The 16,570-nt window shown below is 46.7% G+C and overlaps 1 protein-coding gene across 5 annotated transcripts in view; it reads left to right on the plus strand.

Annotated features, from left to right (window-relative positions):
• Nucleotides 1-16,570, plus strand: part of ENOX2 (ecto-NOX disulfide-thiol exchanger 2) — a 287,911-nt gene that overhangs the window by 212,346 nt on the left and 58,995 nt on the right. For all 5 annotated transcript variants that reach the window (XM_036740042.1, XM_036740046.1, XM_036740043.1 and 2 more), the window contains one exon: nt 7,527-7,661. In XM_036740042.1, coding sequence (XP_036595937.1) covers nt 7,527-7,661 — 135 coding nt within the window. The remainder of the gene's footprint in view (nt 1-7,526; nt 7,662-16,570) is intronic.

Genomic DNA, 16,570 nt, shown 5'->3' on the forward strand with positions numbered 1-16,570 from the left:
GCCATTGAGGGTGAAAAGAAGGTGTAGCCACCTTCCTGTGTGCTTTACCTTCCTAATTGCCTCGACTTTGACATGGCCTATCTAATCGACTTCTGGAAATACAGCAATTCTTCCTTCTTCAACTTTCTCTGAGCTTTTTCACCTCATCCCACCTGTCAGTGTTCCCAACTGGAATAGGAGCTTTGGCGTCATCACAGGTGACGCCTGCAACGGGGGTGGTGGCATCATGCCGCGTGAGGCGTGTATGTGCGTGTGCTCGGGGGACTAAAGAATCCCAACGTTTCAGTGCATTGTTCACAAACAATGAGGGATTATTAATTTTCAAGGAAAATGGAGAGTGATTCAGAGCAACACCTGCAAAGCACCTACAGTGCTCCGTGAGAAATAAATACGTGGGGGAAAGATTAAATCTTGTACATCAGGCTTAGTACAGACCCCAAGCCAGGTATATTCTGTTCCTTTGGCCTGAAGGAGGATTCTATTTAGTGCTCTAACTCCCAGCTCGGCACACAGCCTATAATTATTTGGGATCATTGATTCACTCAACAGAGATTTAGCATCATAGATTATTAGAGCTAACAGCTGCTATGGAGACCATCTAGTCCAGGGGTTCCAAGCCTGGGGTCTGGGAAATTGTTTTGTTGGCTTTTTTTAACATTCTGATCACTCTTTTTCAGTATAATTGGTTTCTTTTGTAACCCTCGGTATCTTATTTTATGCCTTTAAAAACATGATTCTAAGAAGGGGTCCCTGGTCTTCACTAGACTGCCCAAAGGGTCCACAACCCCAGAAGGGCCAAGAAGCCCTGCTGTAGTCCAAGACTTTGATTTTACAAAAGAGGAAACTGAAGTTTCTGAGAGAGGAGGGGACTTGCCTACAGTCATACAGAGAAGGTGGACAGGTGTGGTTCAGTGGTAAGAGTGCTGGCCGTGAGGTCAGATGGTCTGGGTGGGCCACTGAGAATGTGACTGACCAAGGGCCAGTTGCTTTTCCTCAGTGGCCTCCAGTTCCCTCATCTACCAAATGAGGGGGTAACTTGATAACTTGATGGGTGTGAGAGGTGACAGAGGGGGAAGAGGCAGAGTGACTGTGCCACAGGGAGAAACAGTGATGTCAGCAAAAGGACAGGGCCACCCGGCCTTAAAAGACAGCAGCTCAGTGCAATGGAAAGCACACTGTTTTGGGCATCAGAGGACCCGGGTTTGTGAATCCCAGCTCTACCACTCACCTGCCCATGTGACTTTAGGCAAGTCATTCCCCCTCTCTAAAATGAGGGAGTTGTACTAGATGACCTGTAGGGTCCCTTCCAGCTCTAAAGCTATGATTCTATTAGCTCAGCTTTGTTTCTATTGAGTTTAGAGTGCTGCTGGGAAATCCAGGTGGTTGAAGAGGTGAGTCCAAAGGTCAGAAGAGAGCTGAGGGCTGGCACAGCCTTGGAGAGCCATGGGTCACCTCCATGCCCAGATGAGGCATGGGAGGAGCACCCATTGATTCAGGACTCTTCAGGTTTTTCAATCTGAACCACATGACCCTAAATTCACATGCGTGTAGCTTCCAGGAATGACTTACTTGTCACAATGGTGAAGTAGAGCCCGTTGGCTATTACAAAAGATGGATTCTAGCAGTAAGATGAAAGCAGTCCAAAGAACCCGTTTCATCAACTTTATCCAGACCAAAGTGCACAGTTCTAGACTTATTGCTTATCATTGGTCATTTGTGATCAAGCCCGTGAGAATACTGCTATCTGAAGAGACTGAGTGTAGACTCGGGCAAGGCCCAGCTCAATTCTGACCCTCCTTCTCCATCACCAGTGGAAAGTGGGAATGTTTTGGGAAAGGCCTGCTTGGCACAATGGAAAGAAGAGTCTTGAAGGAGGAGTCAGAATACTTGCATTCAAATTCTAGCTCTGCTGCCAACTGCCTGTAGTGAGAAAGGTTGATAACTAAGGACTCAGTAGCTGAAGTGGGATAGAAGTAGATAGAGCACTGGCTCTGGAGTCAGGAGGATCTGAGTTCAAATTCAGCCTCAGACACTAGCTGTGTGACCCTGGACTTAACCCCAATTGTCTCCAAAAACAAAGAAAAAGAAGTGGGATTCGATTCCTGGTCCTCAGACTCTAAGTTTGATATAGTTTCCCCTATACTCTGAGGTGGCTTTGAAGGGAGCTCCCAAATCAATGAGATCAAAGATCCATTTAAGTATATTTATCAATAATAATAAAACAGCCTGTCCCAAAAGTTCTAGTGCATCTTAAAGCTGTACTAAGATTTTTGGGACAGCCAGTACTTTAAAGTGCTTTGTTCACAATGCTTCTGTGAGGTAAATAGTACAGATATTATTATCCCCATCTTATAGATAAAACTGAGGCTCAGGGTGACTTTCCTACATTAACACAGCCTCTAAATGTTGGAGTAGATACTTGAGCCCAAGCCCTTCTACCTCTTAGGTCCATTGCATTTCCCACTATACCGTGCTTCAGAGGAGTTTCCCATCCTCTGTCCTGTAGGTGCTGATGGGCACATGATCCATAAAGTTTATGAAAAGGTACCACCTAGAAGATTCCTTAGTGGAGCCCTATGGTCAGTGATCCAGACTGGTCTGCATTTTTGGGAAGAACCCCTTGATGAGCCAAGGGTATAGTCTGGAGAAACGGCCCTCCTGAGCCTATCTAGGACTCAGATCCACACTTGGCTCTCCCATGCATGATCACCATGGCCTAGTCACCTGCGGCAAGGAATAGCACAGAACTGCCATTCTTATGAGCATTTGGGTGCAACATGTAGGGACAGATGAAAGGAAGAGAAGCAAAGCCTGTTGACTGTCATAGTGAGCCGGCCACTCTCATTGAGTTCTGTGGCAGTTTCAGTGGCTTTCTAAGAGTCAGCCCAGGAAGGGCATAGCTGCATTATCAGATGGCAGGTGTCTTTCGTGATGTAGGTATGCCCCTTCCCAGCATGCCAGGCCTTGGGATGGTGGCCATGGAAACTCTGTGTGTATGTCTGTGTTTTCCCTCCATGTGGTACCTTATAGACTGTGGCTCTGCTTGGTACCCCACCAATGGCTGGGAGCCAGCCTTCTAGTATTGAACAAGCCTGTGATAACAAGATCTTGCTCAGACAGCCAAGGCTATATCTCTGAAGCCTGTCCTTACACTCTGCCCCCTTTGGCCTGGGCCCCAGCGTGAGTCCCACATGCACCCTCACTTGTGGCATCATCTGCCTGGATGAAATACTGCCAAGTGGTCTTTTCTAGTTCCAAAAGGGTATCAGGCCAGATGTACCTTTGAAGTTCTTGCCTTTTCTGCTGCCAGGTGACAATTCTGAACAGATGTTTAGCACGGCAGGGTTAGAAATCCTAATTGTTGCTGCACCAAAAGGAACATCTGGGCTTTCTCTTTAGAACTGAAACTTCCCTAACCTGCTTCTCAAAGCAACTGAGTCTATATGGGACGACATAGTTAATGAGGGTACAGGAATTCTTGACATACCCCAAAGTTGAATGAGCTGCACATAGGAAGGCTTTCCCTCCCAGAGGCACCTAACAAAGCTCATCAAATAGAATGGCGCTCTGATTTTACAGATTGGACAAATGGTGCCATGTCAGGGAAATTGGCCAGTCCAAGGCCACCCAACTGGGAAGTGCCCCCAGAAATAGGATCTATAAAGAAGGTAGCAGAGGAGAAGCAGACTGTTAGGGCTGGGATTGATCTCCAAGTCGACTTCCTCTTTGCCCCTGTTGTGGCCTATGTTGGGGTATATGGATCTGTGTGCGTGTGTCCCTTCCACTTCTAACATCCTTTGAATCTCTGAGGTTTGCACTTGAAGTTAAGAGACCTGGATTGTGACTCGGCCAGGTCAAAGCCCAGGCCAATGGGGGCAGAGTGTAAGGACAGGCTTCTGAGGTACAGCCTAGGCTGTGTGAGCTAGGTCTTGTTATCACAGTGGTTATCAGGCTTAAGTAAGATAATCCGTGTAAAGTGCCTTAAAACATTAAAATTCTATCTCTGCAATGAATAGATAGCCAGCCTGGTGTAGTCAACATAAAGCTGGCCTCAGAACCTGGAAGGCCTGGCTGCTAGTCCTTCCTCTGACACAAACTGACTATGTCACTCCCCACAAGTCACTTCATTTCTTAGGACTGGACTTTGCAGAAAAGGTTCTGACATGTATTAGTGGAAGAAATTTCCTCCTCTGGGAGTTCCCTATACCGATGAAATCACAAACCTGTTCCCCTCTCCCTGATTAGAAATTCTTTGTTAGAAGAGATGGCCTTCCAGGAGCAGAGAGGAAGGAAAATCGAGGCCACAGAAAAACCAAAGATAGCCACAAGGATATTTTTAAAACAATAAGTAGAAATAATACTGATCTAAGGAAGGCAATGTAATGATGTGGAAATTTGAATTAGAGATCTGAGAGTTTGGACTGAATTGCCCGTGAGCCCTGGAACAGGCCCTACCTCCTGCTGCGGCCTTGGCCATGTCCCAGGGCCCTCTGCATGTGGTACAGAGGTTCCTTATCTATAAGATGGAGAGGCCGAACAAAATGTTCTCCCTTCCAGCTTTGACATTCTGTCCTGTGACTGTGCCTTTTGTCAGAGGGGGGCCAGACTCAATGGTCTCTGAACTCCTGTCCAATTGAAATATTATGGTATGCTGGTGGGACTTGGCAACATGTTGTTAGCAAGTAGTTTGAGTTACTGCATCTGCTCTATTTCTGTTTTATAAAAGTTGGTAATTACACACACATCCATGCACACATACACATACAGACACAGACATATGTCTATATACGTACACACACAAACACACCCAATGCCCAATAATTAGTCTCAATCAGTGAAACTTCACTATATTTGGTGTCCAGAGAGAGGGCTGATCCTGGCGACTTGTCACCCTTTAGTGACATAGGGAAAGCACCATCATAGAGGATTCTGCTTCTCCTGCTGCATTATGCGTAGGTGACCTTGGGCCTCCCCTCTCTGAGTCTCACTTCCCTCCTTTATAAAATAACCAAGGGGTCAGACTAGATGGTCGTTACATCCTATGCTCCAAAGAATACTGGCCAAAGATTTGGGACCTCCAAGTGGATGCAAGTGGTGCCATTTTATTATAGACTAGACTCAAAGGTATGTGAAAGCTCACATTTATTTTTCATCTTAGATTTTCGTTTTTTTTACATTTTTTTTGCTGGGGATGAAGGCAGGGCAATTGGGGTTAAGTGAGTTGCCCAAGGTCACACAGCTAGTAAGTGTGTCAAGTGTCTGAGGTCGGATTTGAACTCAGGTCCTCCTGACTCCAGGGCCAGTGCTCTACTCACTGCGCCACCTAGCTGCCCCTATTTTTCACCTTAGAGCACCTTAAGCTTTACAAAGCATTCATAACAACCAGGAGGTTCAGAGTACATACCTTATTATCCCAATTTACACATGAAGAAACTGAGGATGTCAGAGACTAAGCGATCACAAAGCTAGTAAATATCTGAGCTGGGACTTGAACTCAGGTATCCAGACCCTAAGACCAGTACTGTTGTGAGTATGCGGGAAGGCTGTCCAAAAGTGCTCATTCATTCATTCATTTTGTGGGCCAGCCCTTCCGTAGTACTAGCACCTAGTACAGTATCATGGATTCATGGTAAGTGTTTATTATTTTTGTTGAATTGAAGACATGTAGTCTACTTCCTAGGCTTATGTACCTAGCCACTCCATATCCCTGCCTTGGGGACAGTTAGGCATTGCAGTCCATTTGTTAGACTTGGAGCTAAGAGATGTCACTCCAAAGCCTGTCTTTCAATAGAATGGCTGGATGAACTTGGGTAAGTTCCTTCTCCTGTTGGAGCCTGTTTTTTTTCCATTGAAGAAGGAAAACACTTATAACTTTTAAAAATCTTATGTATGATCGATAAATTATAGCACATGAATATAATAGAATATTGCTGATGCGTAAGCTGTGGTGACTAGGCAGAATTCAGAGAAGCATAGGAAAACAGATGGATGGATGGATGTTTGGGTGGATGGGTGGATGGTTGGTAGATGGATGGATGGAGGCATGGATGGATGGATGGATGGATGGATTCTTGGGTGGATGGACCGATGCAAAGTGGAGTAAATAGAATCAGGAAAATTATATGTATATATATGTATGTACACACACACACATATATACATATATATATAAATATGACTACAACAATGTAAATGGGAAGAACAAAACACAAAAAAGGAAAAACAGAGTACTGCGTAATTGTAATAACAAGTTTGGCTCCAGGGAAGAAAGTAATAAAGGTACCTTCCTCTCTTCTTTTAAGATGAGGGGGCCTATGGGTGTAAAACATTGCATATACTGTCAAATTTGGTTGATGTGTTAGTTTTGTTGAACTGCCTTTTCCCCTCTTTCTTTTTTATTCTTTATTACTAGAAAAGAAGGTGATATAAAAAGAGGCAGTCAGTAAAAATTATTTTTTAAGAAATCCTGTGATCAGCTTTATGAATCAACTGTCCTAATCCCATGCAGTGGTCTCTCTCTGCCAAGGCCTTTAAGCAGAAGCAAGACCACTTGGCAGGTGTGTCGTGGGGGCCACAGGGTCATCTCCTTTGGGGATAGCTTGGACTAGGCAGTCACAGAGGCCCCTTCTGACTCAGAGACTCTGTGATTCATCAGAAGCACAGGAAATCTCTCACTCAGTCTCGGCTCCCATTTACACATACGTGTAAAGCCTTGCACTGAAATCCAATCTTCAAAATCCCTTTGCCTTGAAGCTTCCTGATGGAAGGCCTTCTCTGGCCCAAGCCTGATGCTGCACTCCTTTGCTGGGCTCACTAGGCGCTTTCTTTTGTGGCTGGAGCTGGTTTTAGGCTCCAGGATAGTGGCCATGGGGTGTAGAACAGTAGAAAGAGAACCAGATTTAGAGTCAAGCCCTGGATTCAAATCAGAGAGAGCCCTGCCACACACCTAAAAGCCATAGGCCTGTGAGTAAGCTTCTTGTGTGTCCTCTTTGGTCCTCTACTCCTCCTGTAAAACAGGCTCAGTCATGCATGGAGTACCTCCTTCACAGAGATGGCCTGAGGGAAACATGTTAACTGGGGGACCTTGAATAAGTCTTTGCTCCTCTCTGAGCCTCAGTTACCTGGTGTGTGAAATGTAATGATGACATACTTTCTGCCTCATGGAGTTGTTGGGAGGAAACACTCAAGTGTCAGAGAAGTGGGAATGACTATTTATCACAATAATACTGCTGAATGCTCCAAGGGATCTGTGACTTCATCAGTGTTGGGTACATTGTCCATGAGCGCGGCTAGAAATGTCCGGCCTTCCCGTCCTGTCCAACTGTCATGCACATCCTCCCATAAGCTCACTCCAGCGAGTCTTCTCGGTGTGATGGAGACCCTCTGCATTTGCTCTGGCCATCCCACAGGGCTCATTGGATTTCCGTCTCTCTCACCACTGTATTTCATCAATCGTCTCTTTTCTTCTGATTCTTCATAATTGCCTCTTGCACAGTAGACTTATCTTGCTTATGTTTCCTTTGCAGCTGATGGTAGTAGAAGTCTGAATGTGGAATCTGCACCAATGGCTCTACCAATGTCAGACCCGAATGCGTGGGCCACAGCGATGAATAATCTCAGAATGGCACCGTTGGGAATTGCAGGACAACCTATGTTGCCAGGTATACTATCTTCTGTCAGCCTGGCACCTGCTGAAGTCATGTCTATGCTGAGCACCACTGAATACGGGATGGGGCACAGTGTAGGGACTAGAGCTCGGCAGCACCCAGGTTCCTTTTCCACTTCTGTCCCTCACTAGCCATGCAACTGAGCAAACTACATGTGAGTCTCAGTTTCTTCATGTGTAAAATGGGGAGAACAATCCCTCAAATAAGATAACAGCCATCAAGCCTCTGCTCACTTCCAGCCTTGGGGACAGCCCATGTCAACATTGCTCATCATCATTGTTGTCCTAGTCATCAGTGTGACAACACCCCTTCTTTTCCCATGGGATAATGCCAACTTTGGCCAGCCTCTGGGTAGTGTGGAAAGCAGGGAAGGGGGGGGCTGGTCTGGGGTCGAACACTCAGGAAAGAGCAACCAGGGACCTTTCTCCTATGACGTCTTATAATTGCACACTTTGTAATGCCAGCAAATCCCACTCTTTGGAGCAGGGATAAGTCAAGCCATACCAACCAGGCCAGACACTGTGCTAAGCCCTGAAAGTAGGAAAACTCCCTGCCCTCAAGGAACCTATAGGCTCATGTGGGAGACAACATGTAAATACAAAGGCATATACAGAGAAGGGAAGGCACTAGCAGCCGGAAGTGTGCAAGGTCTCTCATAGAAAGTGATGTTGGTGGGGCTGCTAGGTGGTGCAGTGAGTGGAGCACCAGCCCTGGAGTCAGGAGGACCTGAGTTCAAATCTGGCCTCAGGCACTTGACACACTAGCTATGTGACCTTGAACAAGTCACTTAATCCTGATTGCCCTGCTTTCCCCCCTGAAAAAAAAGGAAGTGATGTTGGTGCAGAGCCTTGAAGGAAGCCAGAGATTTTAAGAAGAAGAGGAGGAGGGGAAGGTGAAGAGGAAGAGCATTCCAGGCATGCATGGGGCACAAACAGTGCAAAGGTGTTCAGATGGGAGATACAGTGCCCTTTTTTGAGAAACAATAGGAAGGCCAGTTTGGCTGACTCATAAAGTGAGGGGAGGGGAGTAATGTGTTATAAGGCTGGAAACACAGAGTCATGATGAGCTATCAAGCTCTGAGAGAGGAGTTGTATTTGATTCTAGAGGTAATAGGGAGCCATTGGAAGTTGTTGAGTGAGGGAGGTGGGTGGTCAGAGTGCGGGGCTCAGGGGGGTCAGTGGGGGAGGATGACATGGTCAGATGTGTACTTTAGGAAAAGACGCGGCTGTGGGGAGGATAGATTTAAGTGGAGAAAGCCTCGAGGCACAGAGATCAGGTAGAAGGCTGTTACTTCCTTTAGCAGGGGAGAGGTGATGATGATGATGATGATGACGACGACAACTTACACTTGGCTGGTATAACATGTGGTACAGGGATCACCCAAAGACTTTCGTGGGCTCTGTCTGTAACCCAGGGGGGTCCCAAGTGCCTTGGCCCAGCTCTGGGCAGTGGTCTAGATGTAGAGTCCTAGGACTTTGGCATTGGAGTGTCGCCTGCCCCTCACCACATCACTAGGCCTTTCTGCAGTCTTTTCCTTTTAGGGGGCTCAAGGTGCTAAAGGATGAGGCCCCTTTAAATGAAGGGGTCTAGGTGTTAGGCATCTGCTTTCATCTCCAATAGGGCACTTCCCACCTCCTGAAGGCCCCATGGGGTTGGGTGGAGAACCTAAAAAGGAGACATTTCCTTTCCATCTGCAGTCGCTAATAATTTCTTATGTTCCACAAACCAGGGATCCACAAGGTCCTGGTAAGCTCTGTAGGCCTGTGGCATAGCATCTCTGTTGTGGGTAGCATTACTGGGTAAGAAACTTGGCCATTTTCAAAACCTCGGTATCACTATTGTTACTTGGCTTAGTATATCCCCTGTGGAGGATTTACAGAGGAAGATAAAATTTCCCAGGAGTAAAAGATGGAGAGGGGCAGTGATCTGTGCCAGCAGAGGGGCTTCCCACATTGGGAGATCATCAAATGGTCTCCACGTTATTTGTCGCCATCACGGTGTGAATCTTGGGCAGCTTTGTGAGCTCACTGATACAGACATTCTGAGTCACAGCCTAAGTTCGCATTAACATTTTCAGCTACTGGTATCCCACTTTGGACTCCTGGTGAGCCTGTAGCCCTTGGAAAGCAACCGAAGATGAGAAAAGCTAAGCCCCTTCCCAGAATCCCTGAGAGCAGATCTGAGACAAGACCCCAGGCTTTCCTGATGCCAGTGTAGTTAGCGCCCTTGGTGTTACGTCTCATCAGGGACCAGCCTCCTACAAAGGCTCAGTTTGCAAAGCCATCGGCAGACTCTAGGGCTTCCCCAAGCCCAGGATGGGCTTTTTGTTTGGCTTGCCCTTACGTCCTAGCTCGTGGGCAGTACCAATAGAGAGGAGCTATAATCTCTCCACCTCCATCTCCCACTCCTCCAGAATCAGTCAGTCCCAAAGCACTGGAGGTCCAAATTCTGGCCTTTCAAACTAGAAAGGGCCACAGAGATCCACCAAGCCAGTATCTTCATTTGAGAGCTGAGGAGGAGGAGACTTCCTCAAAGTCCTCCTGTGAGAGGGAGCTTCGAACCCAGGTGTTAAGAGTCAAAATTCAGAATTCTTTGCTGCCACCATGCTGCGACTTTTCTAAGGCAGCTGCATCCCTCTGATATTTATCACAGTGAACACCTAACCGAGAGTTGTACTCTCTGGGGGGACTCAGATGAGTCAGACGGTGGCCTGATTGACAACTCCCCATTCAACTCTGCTGGTATCTTCATTTTGTGGACTCCCACGCTTAGATAATGCCTCATTTTTAAAATCCCCATCAGCTAAGTGCATGTGTAAATGTCCCTGAGATGAAGAGATCTGCAGAGTGGGAACAGTGGACTGGTCCCTAGAGAAGGAGTCAGCTCCAGCATGTGGATGCTGGGGGACCTTGAGCACCTCATGTGACCGCTCCCAGCCTCCCTTTCCTTATCTGAAAAGTGAAGCTAACTCCCCCACAGGGCTGCTGGGAAAGGGCTTGGGGTAGAAGAGAAGGAGCAACATCATTTTTGTCACTCTTGGCTCCTATCTCATTATTAATATCACAACAAGGTCTTCCTGCCTTCTTCCTTCTCTCTTCTCTCTTCTGTCCTCTTTTCTATCCTTACTTCTCTCTCCTCTTTTTTCTCCTTTTTTCTCTCATTTCTCTTCCCTCCTCTTCTCTCCTTTCTCTTTCCTCTTTTTTCTCCTTTCTCTTCTCTCCTTTTTTCTCTCCTTTTTCTTCCCTCTTCTCTCCTTTCTCCTCTCCTCTTTTTTCTCCTTTCTCTTCTCTTTTTCCTCCTTTCTCTTCTCTTCTCTTTTTTGTCCTTTCCCTTCCCTCCTCTTGTCTCCTTTCTCCTCTCCTCTTTTTTCTCCTTTCTCTTCCCTCCTCTTCTCTCCTTTCTCCTCCTCTTTTTTCTCTTTTCTCTCCTCTTTTTTATCCTTTCTCTTTGCTCCTTTTTTCTCTCCTCTCTTCCCTCCTCTTCTCTCCTTTCTCCTCTCCTCTTTTTCTCCTTTCTCTTCTCTCCTTTTTTCTTGCCTTTCTCTTCCCTCCTCTACTCTCCTTTCTCCTCTCCTCTTTTCTCTTCTCTCCTTTCTGCTCTCTTTTTCTCTTTTCTCTTTCTCCTTTTTTCTCTCCTTTCTCTTCTCTCCTCTTCTCTCCTTTCTCCTCTTCCCTTTTTTCTCCTTTCTCTTCTCTCCTTTTTTCTCTCATTTCTCTTCTCTCCTCTTCTCTCCTTTCTCCTCTTCTCTTTTTTCTCCTTTCTCTTCTCTCCTTTGTCTTCCCTCCTCTTTTCTCTCCTTTCCCTTCTCCTCTTTTCTCTTTTTTCTCTTCTCTCCTCTTTTCTCTCCTTACTCCTCTCTCTTCTTTTCTCTTCTTACTCCTCTCTCTTTTCTTTTTCTCTTCTCTCCTTTCTCCTCTCTCTTTACTCCACTCTCCTCTTTTTTCTCTTTTCTCCTCTTTCCTTCTCTTTTCTCTCCTTTCTTTTCTCGACTTTCTTCTCTTTCCTCTCCTTTCTTCTCGTTTCTCTCCTCTCCTCTTTTCTCTCCCTTGCTTTGGTCACTAGACAACAGAGCACTTCTAAATGCCCCCTACTCAGGGCTAGAGGGTTAGGAAGAAAGATTGGGAGGTGAGGAGGGAGAGTAACAGAATTGCCACATACATGAGAAAGTCACCTGAAGGGGCTTTCGAGATGATCATCCTGAAGTGACTTGTCCAAAGTCCCCTACCTAGGCAGCTTCTCATGGAGAGCTTCTGATCCCCAATTTCCCACTCGCTCCACCCTTGTCTCAGCTATTTCCCTGGATGTTTCTGGAGATGCTAGCCAGGGAACCATTTCACAGACTCTCAGAGGTGCCATCTAGTCCAATCCACATTGGAACAAGGATTGCCCTCCACCAATCCACTACCTCTCAAGGCATCCCACTTTACTTTGGCTTTTGTTACTAGGAAATTCTTCCTGCCATTGAGCCGACATCTATCTCTGCAGCGTCCATTGGGCCCAAGTAGAATGCAGATCTAATCCCCCTTCCATATGACAGCCCTTCAGAATACTTATGAGATGGCTTTCCTGGTCCCCCTGGGTCTTTTCTTCTCCAGTTCCTTCACCTGATCCTTGCCATACTCTTGATAGACTATGAGGCTCTATGAGGTTTTGAGGCTCTTCTAGAGAACTTCAGGCCCAAGGTAGGTATTTGGAGGGGAGGGGAGCCCAGCCTTAGTCTTAGGGTTTGTTGAATGGACAGAAGGGCTTTGTTTAGCATATCTCCTGTTAGGAGTGTTTCAGCATTGAATGCAATTCTCCCATCCTTGTGTGACTGTACGTTCCATCTCTGGGGCTGTGGTTAGTGATCCTTGGTTCTGGCCTTGCCTGAAAAGTATCTTCAGGGCCATAGATAGATAAAACACTGTCCATCAGGCCTGGAAGAGTTTTTATATAGGGTTAAAATTTCTCAGCTTCTCAGTATAATTTTCCTTCATTTTCCAGTGGGCTTTGTAACAGTTCGGAAGGAATGAAAATAATTTTCCAGAATTATGTAACCAATTTTGAATCCTAATCTTCTACAGAATAGTTTAATTATGCATATATAATCATATCCTCTTTGGAAATGCTTGTTTGAGAACAATCCACGTATGCATTTAAGCAGCTTCCCTGGGAGCACAGACCTACCTTATTGGACTGGAGGTGTCTCAGGAGCGAGCAGTCTCAGACTGATGCCACGTCATGCCTTTGGCCTGCCGTGGCCAGGTGGCCATCAAGTGGTCATTCAGGGAGACTGCAGAGAGCAGCTTTTCAGCAAGGCAGAGAGGGAGGCGGCCCTGGCCAGCTGGCTCTAGAGAGGCCCTGAAGGGTCCCCACAGAAGGGCCAGAGTGGGAGGGAGAGATGCTTTCCCATTCCCCCAAAGCTCTCACTGACCAGCCTGCCCAGACAGTGTCCTCCTTACCTGCCAGGCCTGAAATGCCCACCATGAGTCATTTCCCTGGGGGAGATAGCAAAGACCCAGAATAGGACTCAGAAAGCTCTTCTGTCAGCGCAGAGGACTTGATCTGGGTGAATGGAAGAGCTTGGTTATAGACAGTGATAGGTAGAGAAAAAAGCCCAGGATCTGGGGTCAGAGGGCCCAGGCCCATCCTGTAGTCGGGGTACTGTCCCCTAGCCCTGCGATCTTAAAGGATCGTCACTCTAAACCTAGAAGGGACGATAGAGGTCATCTTGGCCAGCTCATTTTATCGATGATCTTTGAATTGCCACATCTAATGCCCTCTTCTCCATACTCATCCTTCTCTGCTTCTCTGGACCACCTTCTCTTGGATACGCAGCCCTCTCTGGGTTCTCCTACTCCTTAGTCTCTTTGGCTTGGTTTTCATCCCTGGCCTGACTGCCTCCCTGCTCTCCCAATTTAGCTTCCCTGCCTCCCTTATTTTGCTAAGGGTTTGAACTATAACCAGGCTGCAGTAAGGGTGGTTCTGAGACAGAGAGGTGTGATAACAGGATGAGGGTTTGGGAAAATGCATTCAGTTCTTCATGGTGTTACTCCCCACATGCACACACACACACCCCTCCCCTGCCTTTTTCCAGCTCCTGACCCTGCCTAAGTTCCAAGGTCTTCTAGCCAGGACTGAGAAAAGGAGCCTCTCTGTTTGCCAATCCTTGAATTACTTAGAACTGTGACCATATTTATGTACTAGCTCCATCAGAAAGTTCTGGAGTGAAGGTAAATGGCCCCAAGCAAAGGACTTTGTCCACACGTAGGGATGCTGTGAAAAGGGGCCCCTCAGGACAAGGATGTGAGCCTCTTGGCTGGCTCCAAGTCACCGTTGGGGCCTTCATCACCTGATACAAGGAAGAATAATGTAGCTGCTAGGAGCCTCCCCAGTCTAGACCAGGGGCCTGGAGAAAAGAGGCCTTTGCCCCTGGGACTCCATCATCACATTGGAGAAAAATGACCGAATGAATGACCTCCCTTTGTTCAGGCTTCTGGTTAACTGTAGGATTCTCATAACTTCCAATGAATGCTTGCTTGGGCTTGGCATTAGTGGATGAAGGAAACCTCCTTGTGGCTAATGGATGACTGGCAGGTTTCTTCTACTTCCTGTGGCTAAAGGAACCATTGGGGTGTTATGGAGCCTCTGGGCTGTCTCTTGCCACTTGCCCTCAAGTGCACTGGGCATTGGGTCTCACAAAACTCTTGGCATCTTGAATTCAAGTAAGGGGGTGCAGAAGAGGGTCTTTTCTACAGCTCTAGCTACTTCATACCTTCAAGCATCCACATTGGCATCAATATAGGCCTTCCCTCCCCTGCAGATGGCACCCTCTCAGGAGATGGTTTCATGAGTACTACCTCCTTCCCGGGATACTTATATGGAAAGGCCTTGGAAACACGCACACCATAGAAATCTGAAGGCTATCAAAGCCAAATATGACAGAGTGCCTGCCTTCAAGGAGCTTACAATCTAGTGGGGAATATGAGATGGTAGCAAATAATTGAAATGTTTTGTGAATACTTACTGTAGCATTTTAAGGAACCCTATTTTTGTGATAGAGAGACAGCATGATATAGTGGATAAAGGACCTGCCTTGGAGTCTGGAGGACCTAAGTTCAAGTTCTCCTCTTGAGCAGAGTAGCTATGAGATCCTGACCAAGTCATGTGTCCTCTCGGGGGCCTTCCCCAGCAGCTCTGTATCAGTCTGAGTTACACAGGAACTAAGTTGCTGGTCTGCCTCAGTGGCAAGAGTTCTCTACACAAACAAGATCACAAATTTAGACAGAAGAGGCATTTTAGGCCTTCCACCAATATAGAGAGCAGCTCCTTGGTACCATCGGTGGACAGTGCCATGAGTTGCTGTGACCCAAGATCTCCATCCCAATGGTGAGGAGCTCCTCAGTTCTTGGGTGGTCTAAGCCAAGGCCCCTCCGCATTCCCAGGCCCATGGATTCCAATCCTTTCCAGCCTGGTGGGCCCTACCAGAGCCTGCAGTCCCCTGGGAAAGCCTCTGAGAAGCCGTGGGCCTCTCCATAGCATAGCAGGTCCTCAGAGGTCCGGGTAGGGGGGACTCGAGCAAAACGACATGAATATGCTTGTTCAGAAATGAATTCCTAAAATATGAATGTAATTGTAGCAAACAGCAGAGCAGTGAGTAAATCGCTCAGGAGTTCTCTTTGTCTCACGTATTTATTTTTTGTTCACCCCCATTTATTAGTAGATAGTACAGGGAGATGAGTGTTTCCTTTCCAGCCCAAGTGGCAGAGGCTGCTTAATGAGCTAGTGGTTTCCTTAATCTCCAGGCAGGTAGAGCTGTATGGTGAGTGGGGGATGCCAAGAGTCATAAGCACAAGGGTCCAGCAAGCAGAAAAGGCAAACGCTTGGCTGGGAGGGGGGAAAGGGCACGCGGACAGATGGGGCATTGAAGGAGACCGGCGGCCTCCGTCTTTCCTGCAGAAAACCACCAGGTTTTCAGTGGGCGAGGTCACTTGGTCCAGTGCACAGTAGGATGCTAATAAAGGGGCCACCAGAGGTGACTCGCTCTTCCTGACAAGGGTGGCAGTGGCAGTGGTGTGACAGAAGCTCCAGTGGGCAATGTGCCCCTCCACCACTTCTACGCATTGCTCCTTGCTCTGCTCTCTGGGGAGGAGTCAAGCAGGGCAAGGGCCTTCCTTCCGAAATGGATATGTTCTCTCCTGACAGAGTATAAGCTCCCTAAGGACAGGTCAGCCCTCACACATGGCAGGCAACAAGGAAATGCTGCTCATTGGTTGTTTCTTTGATTGATCTTCCCATTTTTGGAAGACATCTTTCATTCCCTTCACACACACACACACACACACACACACACACATCACACATACAAACACCATCACGCAATGCACACAACACACCACCTACACATGCCACACATACATACAAACACACTATAGCAATGTAAATACACTATACACATACCACCCATATACAGCACACCTACATATGATGCATATATGCAAACATGCTACACACAAAACACAATACATATATATATATATATAAACACATGTCATAGCACACACAAATATACCACACATAAAAAATACACAAATACCCCACATACACACATACCACACATACCACATATACACCAAATATTGAAACACATAATACAACACACACCACATGCACATACCTCATTCATCACACATACATATAGCTCACACATGCCACATATCATTTGTATACATTACACATATCACATACTCACATACCACATGTACAAACATATACCACAACACATACAAACATATAACACACACCATATTCAAACCACAGTACCCACCACAGCTATATATACCCTACAGTGCTATACGCACACACAGAGCACATATATACACATACCACACACCATATATATATATATATATATACACTACACA

Source organism: Trichosurus vulpecula, chromosome X (assembly GCF_011100635.1).
Source record: "Trichosurus vulpecula isolate mTriVul1 chromosome X, mTriVul1.pri, whole genome shotgun sequence".
Classification (NCBI taxonomy): domain Eukaryota; kingdom Metazoa; phylum Chordata; class Mammalia; order Diprotodontia; family Phalangeridae; genus Trichosurus; species Trichosurus vulpecula.